Below are 17046 nucleotides of genomic sequence, written 5' to 3'. Positions count from 1 at the left end.
TTCAATCATAACCATTGCCGAAATGCGCTGCGTCAGTTTCTCACGCAAAACAACTCCTTTCACGTGCGCGTTCCACGCCTCCAGCCCATCTCCACCTGGGTTAACCCTGCTCTCTGGGGCTCTGGAGCTCCTCGGCCTGAGGCTAGCAGGCTACCCCTTAACCAAATGGGTTAAGCCGAAACCTATTATACTAAAATACTCAAAAAGTATTCCCAAGTCTTCCGACTGGATTGACTTCGTCATGGAGACCGACACACACAATGGTTAACATTGCAGCCTTGCTATTCCACTCCTGCGGCGCTGCTGTCTGTGTGGCGTTTGTTCTCCCTGTGTCCATGCGGGTTTCCTCCCCCAGTCCAAAGACATGCTGGTAGGTTAATTTCCTCCTGGGAGAACTGGCCCTGGGGTGAGCGTGTGTCTGTGTGCGCCCTGCAGGAGCCGGGTGAACCCTGCCTTGTGCCTGTTGCTTGCCGTGGCAGACTCTGGCCTCCCTGCTACTCTGGGAGAAGTGGTCAGAAACTGGACAGATGGATGTGTAGGTGACCCCGCAGAGCCAGCCCCAGGAACAGCCTGCATGGTGGCACGCAGAGGAAGATGGCCAAAGACACGGTTTCTCTATGCTGTCATGCCAACCGGGTTTTGCTTAAACAGCCAAGTGCCTTCACTTCCTGAGATCACAGCAGCAAGGCTTCCTGTTGGACTGCAGAAGCCCACGTATCCAGATCTTCTAGCACAACCTTACTGCGGTGTCCATGCTCAACACTCAGAACAGGCAGGGACACCGCAACCCAGGAATGTGGATACACAAGGACCTCCTCTCTAGAACGGCATGGTGCTTCCAGTACTGGGCATACTGGTACCAAAATGGCAATCTTGTTTGACAATTTTAGTTTCAGTGCAGCTGTGCAAAAACTCAGTCGTATAAATTCAGCTCCCGCTGCATAAAGGAGGGTTTTCAGCTCGCAGAAGTGAAAAGTTTTCCAAGCCCTCCCTTCCTCTGTGTGCCCTTTGTGTTCCACGTAAATAATCTCAGAACCCAAGGGCTCTGCAGTGACCACATGCTTCATCTGACAATTCTCGTCTGGGCCACTTCAGTCCCTGCCCCCACTTCAGCTGGAGGGGTGCCCCCAGCAGCCCCGCCTGCCACTTGTAGAGACTTCTGGTGGAAACTGTGAACTGAATCAGAGAGATTCAGTTCACAGTTTCCACCAGAAGTCTCTACAAGCTGTATTTACTCGGCAGAGAGGGTTACTGGACCTAGAGCTGCAGACGAGCCCTGTGCTGTAATTCCAGTGAAACGGGGTGGAACGGCTCGGATCTCCTCCCCTCTCTGCACCATTAAAGACAAAGAATAGATCAAATACATTAATTTGCCGCTTGAAAAGGAGTGCTGAAACAGCAGTCCGCCCTGGCATATGGATTTGCAAAGCATTCGTTCAGTAAGTAGAAGCAGGGTCCACTTCACTGGCTTAAACATCAACGATGGATCCCACACTGGTGCCGGCAGTGCCGCTCTGCAGTGCTCACCGCGTCTAGGGTCGGTGCAGTGTCAGCCCCGAACAAGCGACACTTCTAACAGACCCACGACGTGAAAACATGAAGTAAGTCTTTAGGTCGTTCACTTTGCTGGCTTGCAGTCTGAACAGGCTGTGTTCTACTGGGGTGCTACAGTATCTTGTGTACATTGCGGATATTCAAGTATATTTCATTCCACTGCAGTTGTGACATGGATGTTGTGTTTCAATTAAAATCACTATTCACACAAAAGTGAAAGGGCTGTAAAGATGCATACATTGCCAAATTAATGTCACCATTTCTCAGCACGTATAGTGTAAGTATTTAAAGACAGTGCTACATGTGCAGATGGATAGATACCTGCTGTTTTATTTCATGCATCCAGCCATTTCCTGATCCGCTTTAGCCACTACAGGGTCGCAGTGGGGCCGGAGCCCATCCTGGTGAGCAGTGGGTACAATTCACAGGGCACACACACACTCACACCAGGGCCAAATGTCCCAGAAGCCTATTAACCTACCAGTATATATTTTAGACTGGTGGAGCAAAGCAGAACCTCCTGAAAAACCTGGAAAAAAAACACAGAAACACAGGAGAACATACAAACTCCACAGAGACAGCACCCCAGGAATTGTAGCCTGGGCCCCAGCGCTGCAAGACAGCAATGCTAACAACTGTGCCACCACGCCACCCACTATTTTATTGCATTCTATTTTAAATTATATTGAGACCATATTTCTGACTTGCTCAACTATGACCAGTCACACAAAGCTGAAAGCCCTTGAAGGTGATCACAGCAGTACTATTGGAGTTACCCAGCTATTCTTCAGCTGCTGTTAAGGAAGTACTAATCTCATCCATGCTTGCAGAAAGCCACTAATTCCTGGCAGCAATTGTGTCAACCGAGAGCTTTATCAGGATGTATCAGGCAGAACTTTATACCCCAGATACCCAAGAAAGAATGTTATCCTAGCCAGAATGCCTCTGGGAGGTGGTAAGAAGATAAAGCACAATGACAACATCTACTCAGACACAAGAAGAACATGCAAACTCCACGCAGAAGGTGTTCCAGACCAGAACTGAACCCAGGATCCAAGAGCTCTGTGGCAGCAGAACTCACAGCCCCCTCATACAACCCCTTATTCATCTAATTCCTCCTGGTATCCTTGCCAGATTCAATTTCCAAAAAGCATAATATCTAGAGTGATATTTTTTAAGTGTAATTCTTTTTTTAAATAAACATTAAAAACTCTTAAACTGTTTTAAGAAAAATGAACAGGGCTGGGAACAATCAGCAGTATGACACTTTTTCAGATCACTGTCCATCACCCACCAACTGTTTTATTAGCCGTTTCGGCTGGTTAGACACAGCAAGTCTGAATAGAAACATCCTCACATTCGCACAGAGCCCACAGCTGAATACCAGAGAAGTCAGGAGTATGAATGTAATGAGACAAGTCAGTAGAAAACGCCAATATAGCGGGTAGCTGCTGTAAGTTTTTAGATTAAACATTTATAATAATACTAATAATGGCAGTGTCTTTGCACATTAAATAAAATTCAGTTTCAGTGTTAATGTTCCACGCTTGTAATGTGGATGAAGATTTAATGGCTACTCAGAGCATATAATTAAAAGACACTGGCCTGTTATAAATATATTCATGAAAGGTTTTCATTAGGTTTCTGAACAATGATAAATTATAGCTGACATCAGGCAATACAGCAGTAGTACAGTATCAGTAAGTAAAGAAACATCAGAGTCATTGTATTTAATGATCTGTTGTTAGTTACAGTACATCTTCCAGTAAATGCCCATTAATGGATCTTTAGAGTAAGATATTGGAGTACATGAATGAAAGACCCTGTGAGTCTCTTAAAAGAACCAAGTGAGATAAGAAAACAAACACAAACCCTGGAGTTTTAAAACATCATCTATTGGCTCATCCAAGGCTGCCAGCTGCCCAGGACCATCCCGCAGTTTCAAGTTTTTATTTCCTGTTCCTCTGCCCAGGTGGTTTGGTACGTACAAAGCAGGATCTGTGGCATTTCCTTTTTTTTTTTTCACCAACTCATGGAAAAAATTAAATGTGTCCAGAGCCACCGAGGACAAATACAAGTCGTGTGCATATCAGCTGTTTCTTTTTTCTACTTACAAAGGAGTTCTGCAATGAAGCGCGATAGGCCGAATCCTCCAGGTAAGCAAACCACTACAGTTGGCACAGCTGGCACTCCACTCACTGCATGCCTGGGTCTCTCTTAGACTACAAAGAAGTGCTCACTTGTCAAGCACTTAAACTGGAAAAAGAGATTTGCTTTAATGTATAAGAGGTTAATAAATTAAACAAGACTTATCAGTGGAAATCTGAAGCATGAAGGATGTTATACAGTAGGAAGCTGTACAGAAGCTACAGCCAATGGAGAAAAGCTGTAGTTGCTCAGAAGCGATTTCATGCTGTCTGCCACTTTATTTTCATGACAGCAGGTGAAGTGCAGGGTTAACAGAGAAGCCGTGGCTTTTCTGCAGAAGAATCTGCACTGTCACAAGGAAAAGGAGCATTTCCATGATCTCTAGCTCAGCTGCTGTTGGACCTGCACACGAGAGAGACCTCAACACGCCTCTCTCACACCCAAACACACAGTGTAGAACTCCTTCATGTTTCAGATCACTCACTGGTATGTTTCCCCCTATGCCATAAAAAGTAAAAAGCAAGTAAAATAAAAAAAATCAAATTATAAATCACCCTTTCCTTTTAAACTACACATTAAACCCACATCTGACCTTATTTTCATCTCCTGTAGATTTTCAATACTAAGCTAATTTTGTGAGAATGTGACACCTGTCTGAAAAGTACAGGTGACTATTGCACAACAGAACCTGGAGAATTCCTACTGAGAAGCACTCAGCATGTGTAGTGCAAATTAAATCGTTCAATTCCAACGAAGCAATATGGGTTTTAATCTCCATTAGTACCTCACCTGCAGATTATTACTTTAAGGCTATAAAAATTCAGAAGAGTTGTACTAGGAAAACAGGGAAAGGCTGAAAGGCAGCAGCTCAGAAACTCAACAATCTCCTGCCAGGTGTTCCTGTGTGTTCGGAGAGCTCTAGTTATTATGAGAAGTTATTGTGGTGCTTGATGCAGTTGTGTGACCTTGTTTGTTACACAGGTGCCTTTGCAACATTTAATTCTTGAATGAAATCTAAAATACCGCCCTTCTATAACTGAGGGGGTAGTTTATGACAGGTCAGTATTGCAAAAAGCATAAATAACAGTCTCGTGCATATGTATGGTTTGAAAAACACAGTAGGGAAAATGAATGCCCACTTAGAATACAAGACAATTTATACATTTTAGATAGGTCTACTTCACTGCACTTATCATTTCAACTACAAAGTTCAATTGATTTTCAATTATATTTCCCAGGGCATCTAAACTTTCCAGCACTACTGCTGTTATTTGTCAAGCTTTGAAAGCCTATTCTAATTTGAGTCACTTCTCTGGCATGGACAGGGGATTTTATCCAATTAAAGTATTTGCACACAAACAGATTATAAGAGTGACAGTCTGACACTCAGAAATTACAATTTGTAATTTCCAGAACACTTTGTTTAATTTGGGAACTCCTCTTAAAAGAGGTCTGGTCCACTTAACAGGGATTCTGTTGGTATCCCTGGCAACAGGGGGTAAGATCCTATGGAAAATGAGCTAAGGATTGGACAACATACAGTACGCCTGAACCTTTGCCAGATCATTCCCTTGTCATGCAAGGGAATATGTTAGGGATTAGACTCAGACGCAGCCGTTTGTAATGGCCTCTAAGCAGACCAAGAAAACTACTGATAAAATCCATATATTCAGAAATATATAACAAAATGACATTTTTATAGTGGGTACCGTTGACATATCCTGCTGAATTCTAACATGCTCTTGCCTGGATCTCTGGGCCTGCCAAATTCTGTCGGAACCGGAACCAGGTCCGCCAGTCAACGATAAAGGCTCAAATTTAAAAATCCAATCCAGCCCAGTTTAGTCCAGTTTCCGGGCTTTCGCATCTGCTTGACCAGTTGTGAAATCTTCCTGTTCACCAAGCACGCAGACTGGTTTCTCATGTCTAGATGTAACACGTTGAGATTTTTAAGAAACTCCTTCCTCCTCGTCGTTGCGGTGCAGCTAAATGTCCCGGGCGCCCTCAGATCCTTTGTCCCTTTCAGGCTTGAGGTCCAGTGCCAAGGCGCTTGATAGTGCAGGCAATCGTCTTTGTGCTTGAGCTGTTTCTCACTTCTGCATCCATACAGACCCACACGCGGTTTCTGTCGTGTTTACTCCCATGTCCGGCTCTGAAGGATGACAGAGATGAGCAGAGCGCCTCGACCTGCATGCGTGGATCACTGTGTGTGTCGGGGGCTGGGGGGGCCGGGGGGCCGGCGCAGGAAGAGGTGTGGGGTGAAGAGGAACAGTCAGGTGCCATGGTGGCAAACTATACTTGCGAATGGGAGGTGCCTAGGAAATCACTGGACAGACAAAAAACGAGAATCAAATTAAAAATGAGGTCTATTTCAATAATAAGATCTAGAAAATTTCCTTTTTCACAGAAGTATATACCTTGGCAGATCCCTAAAATCAATCCACAAAAACAAGGACTTGTAAAGATAATCTTGTAATCTGATCTGTTGTAAAACGTAACTGCTTCATGACCCAGGCAAGCTGCAAGAGTTAACCGATTCCTTGTTTACTGGTTTCATGATGAGGCTTAAACTAATGTGGTGAACAGCAGCAGTGGATCATTCCGAAACAATATCAGTGTCGCTTATTTTATGACTCAAGTCATCCTAAACACACTTAAAACTGCATAATCACATAACAATGGACATTTCTCAAATACGCAGCTACAAGGTATATTCCCCTCTGACTACTGCTGCCACTCAGTCGGTCCATGGTCAGCTCCAGGAGAGAGAAGGGTACCTCAGTATATGCGGCAGCTCTGGGCTCCTGTAGATGAATTTGTGCTTGTAGCCCAGGGCCTTGGGGAATGGAATGAACTGAACTTTGTGTCCGCTCAGGCCTTTGGACTGTGTAGCGATGTTATAAAGCTGTGGAAAGACATGAAGAAACAGCTGAAGAACAGCAGCAGCCGTGTCAGGCTCAGACCAGCAGCCTGTGTGCACAGGAGTGACCCATCGGTGCTCATGTGGTGTGCCTCGTATTATCCCACATGTGTGTGATAAAATACCAATTTAAATAGCTTGAATGTGCCATGTAAATTCTACTTTAAAAGATCCCTGCTGCCGCTTACAGAAGGGCTATAACACTTGTGCTCCTGGGTTTCCTGCAGTGCTGAAGATGATGTCACTCTTTTGACCCCAGATGTTGTTGTAAATACATTTTTTTCTCTATTTAAGCATTTCTGGAGCAAATCTTTAAGCGCACTGGACAATACTATTTCTCTTTTTTCCTCTAACTTATAAATTAGTTTTAGAAACTCACGTGCTGCAAGTGAAACATGTCCCACAAGCCTCTGATATCATATAGTTAGAGCTGCTGTGACTAGGAAAACACAAACACCTCCATGATCCATGGGAAGAGAAACGCACCTTTTTTCCTAGGTGAAATGGCACAACAGTGTCATCTTCTGCATGGAGAATCAGCAGCGGACATGAGATGTGGTTCATACTGTGGAAACAAGAGGGAGCTGACTGGGGTACTGCTGTGTTTTTTAGTGCCGAGTACAGAAACAGCGATTATCTAAACTGGAATGAGTGCAAAAGTCATAGGGAAGAAAACCCAAGAGCCATGGCTTGAGCCATGACAACAAAGACAATGTTCAAAGGTCTTCACAATCCATATTTCACACACATCATCCTCCCCAAACAAAAATATGACTGAAGCCACATATACAGTAGGTAATCCCTAATCCCTAAACAACCGATATTGCTTTTACCAATTCAAATAATAAAATCTGTGCCCGAAACCAATACCAATACAGTTCCAATACCGATCTGAATAAGAAAACTATCAGGCTGTGAGTAAAACTTATATTACAGTTGTATGATTTCCAGATTGACCTTAGCTTGAAAGTTTGATATGGACCTATTGTCAGGCCTAAAAAGAGTATGATGCGTTTACTTACTTCACAGTACAGGACACAATAGTAACTTGCTTACTGAGGGTTAACTTGAGTAATTTCTGAGAAGAATGTGTGGTCTTGATGGGGTAAAATGTAAAGCAGAGGGATTTTTTGTTCCCTATACATCAACAGAAATGAATACGTTGGAGCCTCTGAGATTCTGGACGACAACTGTCCTTTTTGTACAACAAGCAGGTGCTTTGTGAGTTTGAAACACCTTCAGTATTGTTGCTTAAATACAGGACATGCCTCAACAGCTGAAGACTGCTGGTCACCATGGAGACCCACTCACAACAGAACAGGACCTTGTTAGCAGGGTCATCCTCTGTCTGAGGTGAAGAGCTTCCTGTGGCTCCAGATTCAACAGAACAAATCAGTTGTACCGATTTGCAAGTACCTGTATTTTTCAGACAAGAACCACCATCAGAGGACTGTATTTCAGACAAGATGAAGTTGTTTGTCCAAACCACATTACCCATCATGCTGTGAGTGAATGAGATGCTGTCTCATAGAAAGCAGAGCCTTCCAGTTCCAGCTGGAGGAGGTTCTGACTGGAACCGCGGGTCTAAGAGTTCGTTTTGAGGAGTGTTTTGTTCGGAAGAGGCTGAGAGAAACTCCCAGAGAGAGACTGAGTTCGTGAGGATTTCAGAGTGAGATCTCAATGTGGAAGCAGGTACTGTATGTATAGTGAGGGGCGGAAGAAATCAGTTAGGAGCACAAAAGAAGCGTAGTCTTTTTTTTCTTTGCAGGAAGTAAAATAAAGCAGCTCAACCAGTCTGAATAAAGAGCACTGGATTCTTACCTTATGGCTGCATTTGTGTCTGTTTACTGGGCTTGCCTTTGCAAGAAATCACAAGCTACAGCACACCAACTCCCAGACCCAGTGTTACTGAGGTATCAGTTTACCTCAGCCTTAATCCTCCAAGAGCCACACTTATTCTTACAATTATGTGATTATGTGACATTGTATGCAAAAAAGAAGCATAACAGAAGGTAATTGGTGTGAAATGTTATAAAAGCTTGTGTTTTCAGTAGAGCTGGCACAAAGGTGCTTATTAGGTGCGCAAGATAATGACAGACCTGCATGCTTGTGTACTGGTCTCCATGACTGCATGCACAACGCCATTGTGAGCAGTGCCACTGCAGACTACAAGGGCGTCGGCTGGGAAGAGTGGATGTCTTTGTTTTAATCATTACTCTCAGTGACTTGGAATCATCCCAGAGCTCCGAAATTCCGCACAATTCCTACTTTCACTACTGCTTAAACTGCCGCCCTTGGGGATGAAAGAGGTCTTCAGAAGTGAATTGAACTGAACTTCAAACCAGACTTCTAAGCAAAAGAACAAAATAGTTCAGCGCTCTTCCGTCTAAGACAGAAAGCAGTGCCATTAATCAGTACCTGACATGGTTTAGGTACCTGGAACTGCTGAGCTAACATTTTAAAGAGTCATTAGTCATCACTTGGCATGTCTGAAAACGTATTTAATGATGATTTTGTGACTTACAGGGAAAAGCTAGCTTTTGTTTCAGGCTCAGCAAAAATTCGGTAGCTTCTTGTCTAAAACCAGCAGGACGTTTGCCAGACCCTGATCTCACACGACCTACAGTTGAACGAGAAAAGCTTCTACCTACTTTTCATCGCTGGCAAACCGAATGTCATTGGCGGTTATAGCGTCCAGGAAGAACCAGTCAAATCCCGGCAAATTTCTGTAAATCTGAAAAGGAAAAAAAATTAAATAAATGGTGCAGGCGAAAATGGTAACATCTCGTGAAAAGATTTTTAGTCCGCACCTGCACAGATCCTAAGTAACATAAGAATTTAACAGAGGTGACATTGATCTAGTGATCTCACTCAGATGTTAATATTTTATGTTCTTAGGGAGCATTTGAAAAGCACAAAGTAAAGTTCCTTTGTACGGAAAACAGAAGCACACAGACTGATTGAAAGAACAAATCAACTCCTATCATAGCATTTCCCATCAGAGTGACAAGCTATATCACATGTAACATATAACAGTTCAGATCGAGCCTATTGTGACTAGAGGACAGGACCCAGTCACAGTCTGTCAAACAGGACGCGAGGAGGGAGAAAGAGGAGATGGGGGATATGGACTTGCCATAGAGAAGGGGTGGCTTTTTGCTTCTTCTCTTATGTTGGTGAAGGGAGACTCTAAGATCAAGGCATCAGGAGGGCTCCCTATGACAAAGACACATCGCAGTTATCAGTCCATGGAACAATTTCCGGATACGCAACATTCAGATTCATAGATCTACAATGGTAATTATCAGTGAAAAACCAGAGCTGGCTTATTTAAGGCTCGTCATGTAGGGAGGATTATGTGACACTTAACACATCACTTATAAAACAGTGCAGTAATTAGAGACGCCTGTAACAAAAGGCATGAATTTTTAATCTCTAATTATTTAACAGCTGTCCTCGCTAAGGTCCCATCAGCAACATTAACAAGTTGGGAGTGTGGATCACTGTCTTGGTGCCTGTCCAGAGAAAAACTATTCTTTTGGTACTGCTGGTTCCACATAGTGTTGCTAGAAAATTTCACAGCTCTGTGTCTCCGTATTTTCATCTTTGGTAAACTGTTCCCTGTTTCTATTTTGATTTACAATGCCAGTTAGGCTCGTTCTGGGTGTTACAGTCAGTGACTGAGCTGATCGAGGACATGAGCTCAGATCTACAAGGCACTGGACAGAAAACGCAAGAAGACACAAGAGCAGCCGTTTATGAGTTTCCATGAGCAGACAGACATGTGAGCCTGCGTACAGTGTCCATTTACCCTCATTCTCTTTAATTGCAAGGTTTTGTCTAACCTTCAGCACGGTGCAAAGGTTTGAGTTATTTGACTAAAAGACATGATGTTCTTTGTGTTTGCTTTAGATAGATAGATAAGTCTTTATTGATCCCGAAGGGAAATTGATGATTTATATTGCTAATACTGTATGTACAGTTTTCACTTGTCTGAGGGACGGAGTGAGAGATTCCCTGCTCAGACACTTGATGACCCTCACGCACAGACCACACTGACAAAGGACAAGGTCTCTCAGCAACGGCCCTCCCTACACACAGCTACACCCGTGTGCTAACCAACCGCTGCCGCTACTCACAGTGCCCTGTGGACAGATACAATTATACAGCTAAAAACCCAAAGTCTCTCCTGGATGAGGAGACCCCTTGTCACTACAGCCCCTCATTCTGGATCCACAGGACGGTGCACCATAACTTCCCACAGTTCAAAGACAAGTTAATTCTGGGAAAACTGGCCCTGGTGTGAGCGTGTGTGTGTCTGTGACAGTGTCTGGTGATGGACTGGTGTGCTGTCCAGGGTGTACCCTGCCTTGTGCCCATTGATTGCTGGGATAGGTGGTTGGAAAATGAATGCATGGATGGAAATCCTGTGAAATGTTCCATAAAGATGCCAGCTTCTACAGACTTCATACATATCGCCACATCTACTTTGCTTTCCCAAATGTACCTTAAACTGCTGTCCTGGAGTTAAATCTCTATAAATTAAAAATAATTCAAACATTTACAAGGTACGGTATAATCTGTGACATACACCTGTAGCGGAGCCTCACAGGTTTTTCCCAAAAAATAGAAAAAAAAGAAATGTGTCAGATAAGAATCCCAGATGAAGCAAAATGCCCTCTGTGCAAAAGAGTGTGACAGAACATTTACTCTTCATTTTCGTGCTCCACATTAATTCTGTCTAAAGAGCACTGGGGATCTAGCAAGCCTGCAATGACAGACTTGTTCCTTCAGCCAGATTAGATATGGGGTATATTTAGCTTTGTACAATGGGTCTTAACATAATGAGTGCATGCTTACCTGTGTCACACAGATATCTTACTAGGTTTGTTGCCACACTGGAAAAGACAACAGGATAAATCTCATTAGTGATGAAGAGTTTTCCTTAGAGCCAAAACGAAAGTAATATCAACCCTGCAGAGACATCAGTGGACCAGTAAAGAAAACACACATCATCTGTTCTGAATCAGTGAGGTGAAGCTCCATGCCTTAGAATCAGGCTCAAACCCCATCCAATGCCTGTAACACTGGGGGGATTAGTCAGTCTTTTCTAAATCCAAGTATTATCTTTTAAGTGTGGATTAAACAAAGTTCAGAAGTTTGTCAAATTCAGCTGAAAAAACACCCTTTGCAAGTCAGCACTGTGCCTTCATGCTACTGCAATCATGCCTCCCCATTAATTGAACAGCAAAGCAAAAATGCCATTCTCTTTATCCTGGAATTTTAAACAGAAATTCGAGCCAGGATATAATGGCTTTTCTCTAAAGTGTCCCATGTTCGGTAATGGCAGGAAGACACCCAGGGCGTTTCTCAAAACGAGTAGGGGTGTTACCCCAGTGTGCTGGCCAAATTTCCCATTGGCCCCTACCCATCATGGCCTCCTAATAACCCCCCTCTCTGAACTGGCTTCATCACTCTGCTCTCCTCCCCACTGAGAGCTGGTGTGTGAGGAGCGTACTGGTGCATCATCCATGTGGGGCAGCACACTGGTGGTGATGCAGGGGAGACCCCATTACCTGTAAAGTGCTTTGAGTGGAGTGTCCAGAAAATCTCAGTGTGAGTCAAAAGGAATATTAGTAAGACTCACCCTGTCCCTAAGGAATGGCCCCAGATGTATAAAGGATTGTTCCCAATCCTCTGTTTCACCCAGTTGTAGAGGAAGATGGCATCGGCCGTCATGGCTCTCTCGGAGGGGCTGCCCTCAGAGTCTCCCCAGCCTGAAAGAAGCAGTCACACCTCTGACACCCCACTGCCCTCGTGCTCATGCCACCAGGAGCTCCAACACACTCGCAGAGCCACTGACAGGAAACACAGGCAACGGCCTCATTTCAGAGCTTCACGCTACTAGAAAACAAATGGACATGTCATTGCTACTTACCTCTGTAATCAAATGTGACTACATGGTAGCCCAGGGAGCTGAGAACCTTTGAAGAAAAAGAAAACCACTTCACAAAACAGTATTTTAAACCGGACAGAAAGCTGCCGAATTCTGAAACACTAATTAAAATAATTCACATCAGCAATTTACAAGTATCTTTCAGACACAAGCGTTTCTCCAAAACTGTTTTTAAAAACTCAAAACATAGGTTTTTGTAAATGCGTTACAGAGTCATTTACTCACTATGATTATTGAGACAAAACGGAGTTCAGAGTTGGTTTTCTAATTCTAGATGACAAGGTCAGAATTGTAAGCAGTGAGCCTGCAAGTCTTACCTTATACAGCTGTACTCTGTGGTCTCCTCCCCTGCAGGAAGACAGTGACATTGTGACATTACAGTTCATTACATTGTGACATTACAGACTGTACAACTCTCCTCACAGCTCAACCCCTTGTTTTAATTCAGCACAACTCTTGAAATGCAATGTCCAAGTACCCCTCTTGGGCTCATCGTTTCAGATCTTCGAGACGGTCCGCCTGCTTTCGGCTCACAAGCCCATGACGCACATCTCCCTCCAGGGATACTATCAAACAAATAAACCTCTCCAGTCACTTAATAACGTAGCCTGTTCCCCAGACACGGGGAACTCAGATAGACTTGCTTACACGACTAGATGAATCTTATAAGGCCAGATCGCTATTCCTGAATATTAAAGATGACTTTTGCCCAAGGTAAATTTCTCAGACACATTCTAATGTTGAGCGCCTACCTTCTCAGTTTAATACACTCCAACAACATGGATTATTAAAAGGGATCATGAAAAATACATTTCAGAAAACATTCAGTTCTGCACACACAAAAGATTGTGTCCCTTCTTGTATTCTATATAATGTTAATATGTATTCCATATTTCCTTTTCCTAATCTTTTCAGTATGTTAATTGATTTTCTAAAACCCTGCTTTTAATTTGAATTCTTTGCTGGACAGGACTGCTGTAAACATTCTTGCAGGATGTGACAGCCACTGGGTATTTACAGTGTTGCTGACCGGTGACCTCTGAGCTGGTCCGCCTGAGAGACAGACAGAGGGACACAAACTGCTTACTGGACACCCGCCAGCTCACAAGCTTCATATAGCTGTGTGGGCTTGAGCAGAACTGGGGAGCAGCTGAACTCCTTTCCTTTAGGTCAGGAAGTCAGGCTAACAGAGTGGCTCACTTTACCCACTCTGTTAGCAAAGGACACCTACAGTACAGTGCTGATTAGCACGACACCTCATTGCTTTAGTGCATTTACTCATGGAGACTGGCAACTGAGAAGGAGGTACTAAAACATTTATAAACTTCTAACTTCAGTACAAGCAGAAACTGCAGATCAAGGAACAACTGTGATGTCATCTCCCAGAACATTTTTCTCTGGCACTTCTTCTCGAACAACGGTCTCTGAATCCATTGCTTCCTTACCAACTATTCTACACAACAGCTAGCCCAGACCCTGCAACTGTCCCAGCTGGGCTACTGCATCACTCTCTTGTCAGGCCTTGCTGCCGACACGATCTGCCCTCTTCTCTTTTCTCTTCCTTGCTCTCCTTATGTTACCCTGGAGCCCCAGTCCCTCCACTGGCTCCTTACTGACACCCGTATGCAATTCAACACCCCTGTCCTGTCCGCCACTGTGCTCCTGCCTACCTGCAGCCTGGTTCAGTGCCTCTCCTCCTCTTTCACCAGGCTTCATGTACCCCGTCTCTGTCCGGCCACTTCCCGATCCCCTCATTCTGCCCCTCAGCGGTACCCGATTCCCCCAGAACCCAGGCGCCTTTCGGGCGCCTGTTCAAGACTTTCCTGGCTCGACAGCGCCTGCGACGCCCTAGCACTCGTTCTTCAGTAACTGTCTCGCAATACCGCACTGCGGTTTAGTAATTCTCCCTTTGGGAATACAAGTTACTCTGTAAATAGAGGACGCAGGTGTTTATTCAATGGTTTTCGATCTGCACTGCCTATGTCTGCTGCTGTTGCCTTAGACCTTACCACCTCAATCGTTTCTTGTTGCTTATGTGTGGCACTTGCATTGCAGTTTGCATATTAGGAGGCACGTTTTTACACAACGGACTGTGGGAGTACGGATCAAGATGCCCAGCCATGTCGTCGAAGCCGATACTCTGGCTCCTTCTCAAGACACAAATGGACGAGAACCTCCAGTCAGGACAGGAGGCACTACTGTACACAAAGAGTGGAGGGAGTGTGGAACAAACTCCCCGGTCATGTTGTTGAAGACGATGCCCTGGCTCCTTTCAAAAATCACCTAGATGAGATCATGGGATGAAATAACTGAATAGCCTCCTCTCATTTATAACCTTTCTAATTTTGCACTTGCGCCTTATTTTGATTTTGATGTTGATTTATGCTTCCTTGCAAGTCCTGTAAGTCTCTGTGGATGAGGGTGTCTGCTAAGCAAGGGAATCAAATTAAGAGCAGGTCAGTGCAGTGAGGCCATACCTGGTCCCGGCGTTACCGTGCAAGTACAGCATGGCAGGATGGGAGGACTCTAGGGTGCTTTCATACCAGGCCTGGTCCTTCCCTTGGGCGTCTTTCCACAGCACGGCAGGGACTGTGTGCCTGAGGACAGGAGGAGGACACCCACAGGTTACCAGACCTCAGTGCAAATCCAACCTTCGAAACACTGCAGCAGCCATAAGTTGCTATGTGACAGATAAGAAGATGTGGAGCTACCCAGGCCTCTCTGTGCTGGGGCCCTGGGTTCAATTCCAGACCTTGAGTGGGTGCTGTCTGTGTGGAGTTTATATGGTATCCTTGTGTTTTCTCTGGGGGCTCCAGTTTCTTCCCATAGTCCAAAGACATACTGGAAAACTTGGTCCAGGTGTGCCTGTGTGTGTGTGTGTCTGAGGATGGATCCTGTTTCTGGCCAGGATTGTCTCCAGCTGCCCCGCAGTCCTGATGCGGAAGAAGTGGTTAGAAAATGGATGGATAAGAACATGTTGGAAAATGTTTGGCCACCTGAGTCTCCCAGGCAGAGTGCCCTCCAGACCTGAGTGCAGGTTAAGGCCTTGGCCACAGCTGGCCAGAGCCTGGCAGCAGTGAGAGAGGAAGAGCTGCCAGAGGAATCCTTGCTTCCTCGCTTTGCCACTCTGCCATTTCTGCGTTCCTCTAGCAATCTCTGCACTGAACGTTTTTCGTTGCGCTTCCAGCTCAAAGCTGGCTTGGTCATTCTGCCTAGGAGGAAGACTGTGTTTGTCATCGGCATAGAATTGTGGCTGTCGCGTTGAATTTGCTTGATTTAATGGGATGAAGCCTGGTTCCTCCTGGGAGTGACTGCCCTTCCCGCTGTCAGGGAGGAGAAACTAGCGAGCAGTCCAGGCGAGACCTGGAAGGGCCCCGTGCTGCTGGCACACAGGCCCCCTGCGAGCGTGCTCGCACTCCTGGATACTGTCAGCAGTCTGGAGCACTCCCACGCTCTTGTGACAGGAGGCTTAGGCAATGATCACGAAATGTCCCAGAATCCCCTCAGCGTTTCTCTTACCAGACTCCGACGTTGACCCCATCCTCGGGCTGGAAGTAAAAGTTAAAGGTGTGGTTTAGACCCTGGTCCTGAGGCTTCTTCAAGTCAATGAAATATGGCACCCGCACTGGAAAAGACAGGGCACAGCAAGGTCACGCACACAAGAGCCTGCGCTCACAACACTTTTAATTTTGTTCCATACTAACCATGCCATCTAAAGCAACTCAAAAGTTAGCCACCCCACTATTCTCAGAACTGTTTTTCTTCTGTTCTCAGAACAGCTGTTATCCTGAGCTATAGAATGAAGTGCTCTGCAAAGAATGGTATAATATATCAAAAGAGAACTGCAGATTTACTTGGGAGAAAGACGGGTCAGTACCAGATGTCCCCAGGGGATTTCTGAAGGCTTTAAAGGTGCTTGTACAGGTTGGACTCTGTGAATTGTAGGTATGCGTCATGTCACTAGCTGACTGTGACTGGGATTCCTCACATGGCCGCCCGCTGTTGGCTGAACGCTGCTGAGGGGATGAGTCGGCCGGGACTCTGTCGGCTCTCAGTGTCAGAGCGCCCCCTGCAGCCTCCTGAGGCTTGCAGGCATGCGGTGCTTTAGGGGAGGAGTGCGCCTCCCTTCCAGTCAGTAGCCTGTGTCGTGTTAAAAGTCAACTGGCTTGAAGGTGGGTGGGTCAGAGGCGTCTGCCAACCCTTCCTCCTTCTCTCCCGTGTGCAGTCGCAGTGATCGCAGCCAAGATCCGAGTCGTGAAAACACACGCGACCGGTGATCCCAAATCAGGTGGGAATAACATGAAAACATCACTTTCCCCAACAGATTCAAGATACCCTCAGAACAAAATGGAAATAATTGCAAAAAAGCTCTCAAACCCCCAATGTTATAAACAGCACTCTCTAAAGGATTAAACTCCTAAGGACATAACCTTGTTTTTATTGAGGAAATCCTTTCTTTCCGAGTCTT

The 17046-nt window shown here is 45.0% G+C and overlaps 1 protein-coding gene across 3 annotated transcripts in view; it reads right to left on the bottom strand.

Moving 5' to 3' along the window:
- Positions 1-3269: 3269 nt before the first annotated feature.
- abhd12 (abhydrolase domain containing 12, lysophospholipase) overlaps positions 3270-17046 on the bottom strand; it is a 28124-nt gene continuing 14347 nt past the window's right edge. For all 3 annotated transcript variants that reach the window (XM_015362776.2, XM_015362777.2, XM_069180047.1), the window contains 11 exons: positions 16098-16203; positions 15056-15175; positions 12896-12926; positions 12561-12606; positions 12270-12399; positions 11483-11520; positions 9759-9838; positions 9274-9356; positions 7109-7187; positions 6480-6607; positions 3270-6028 (listed from right to left, as the gene is read on the bottom strand). In XM_015362776.2, coding sequence (XP_015218262.2) covers positions 5995-6028; positions 6480-6607; positions 7109-7187; positions 9274-9356; positions 9759-9838; positions 11483-11520; positions 12270-12399; positions 12561-12606; positions 12896-12926; positions 15056-15175; positions 16098-16203 — 875 coding nt within the window. In that variant the 3' untranslated portion in view covers positions 3270-5994. The remainder of the gene's footprint in view (positions 6029-6479; positions 6608-7108; positions 7188-9273; positions 9357-9758; positions 9839-11482; positions 11521-12269; positions 12400-12560; positions 12607-12895; positions 12927-15055; positions 15176-16097; positions 16204-17046) is intronic.

The sequence above is a fragment of the Lepisosteus oculatus genome, chromosome 17, assembly GCF_040954835.1.
Source record: "Lepisosteus oculatus isolate fLepOcu1 chromosome 17, fLepOcu1.hap2, whole genome shotgun sequence".
NCBI classification, from domain to species: Eukaryota; Metazoa; Chordata; class Actinopteri; order Semionotiformes; family Lepisosteidae; genus Lepisosteus; species Lepisosteus oculatus.
The sequence above is the reverse complement of the archived record's forward strand: the minus strand, read 5'-3'. Positions and strand labels throughout refer to the sequence as shown.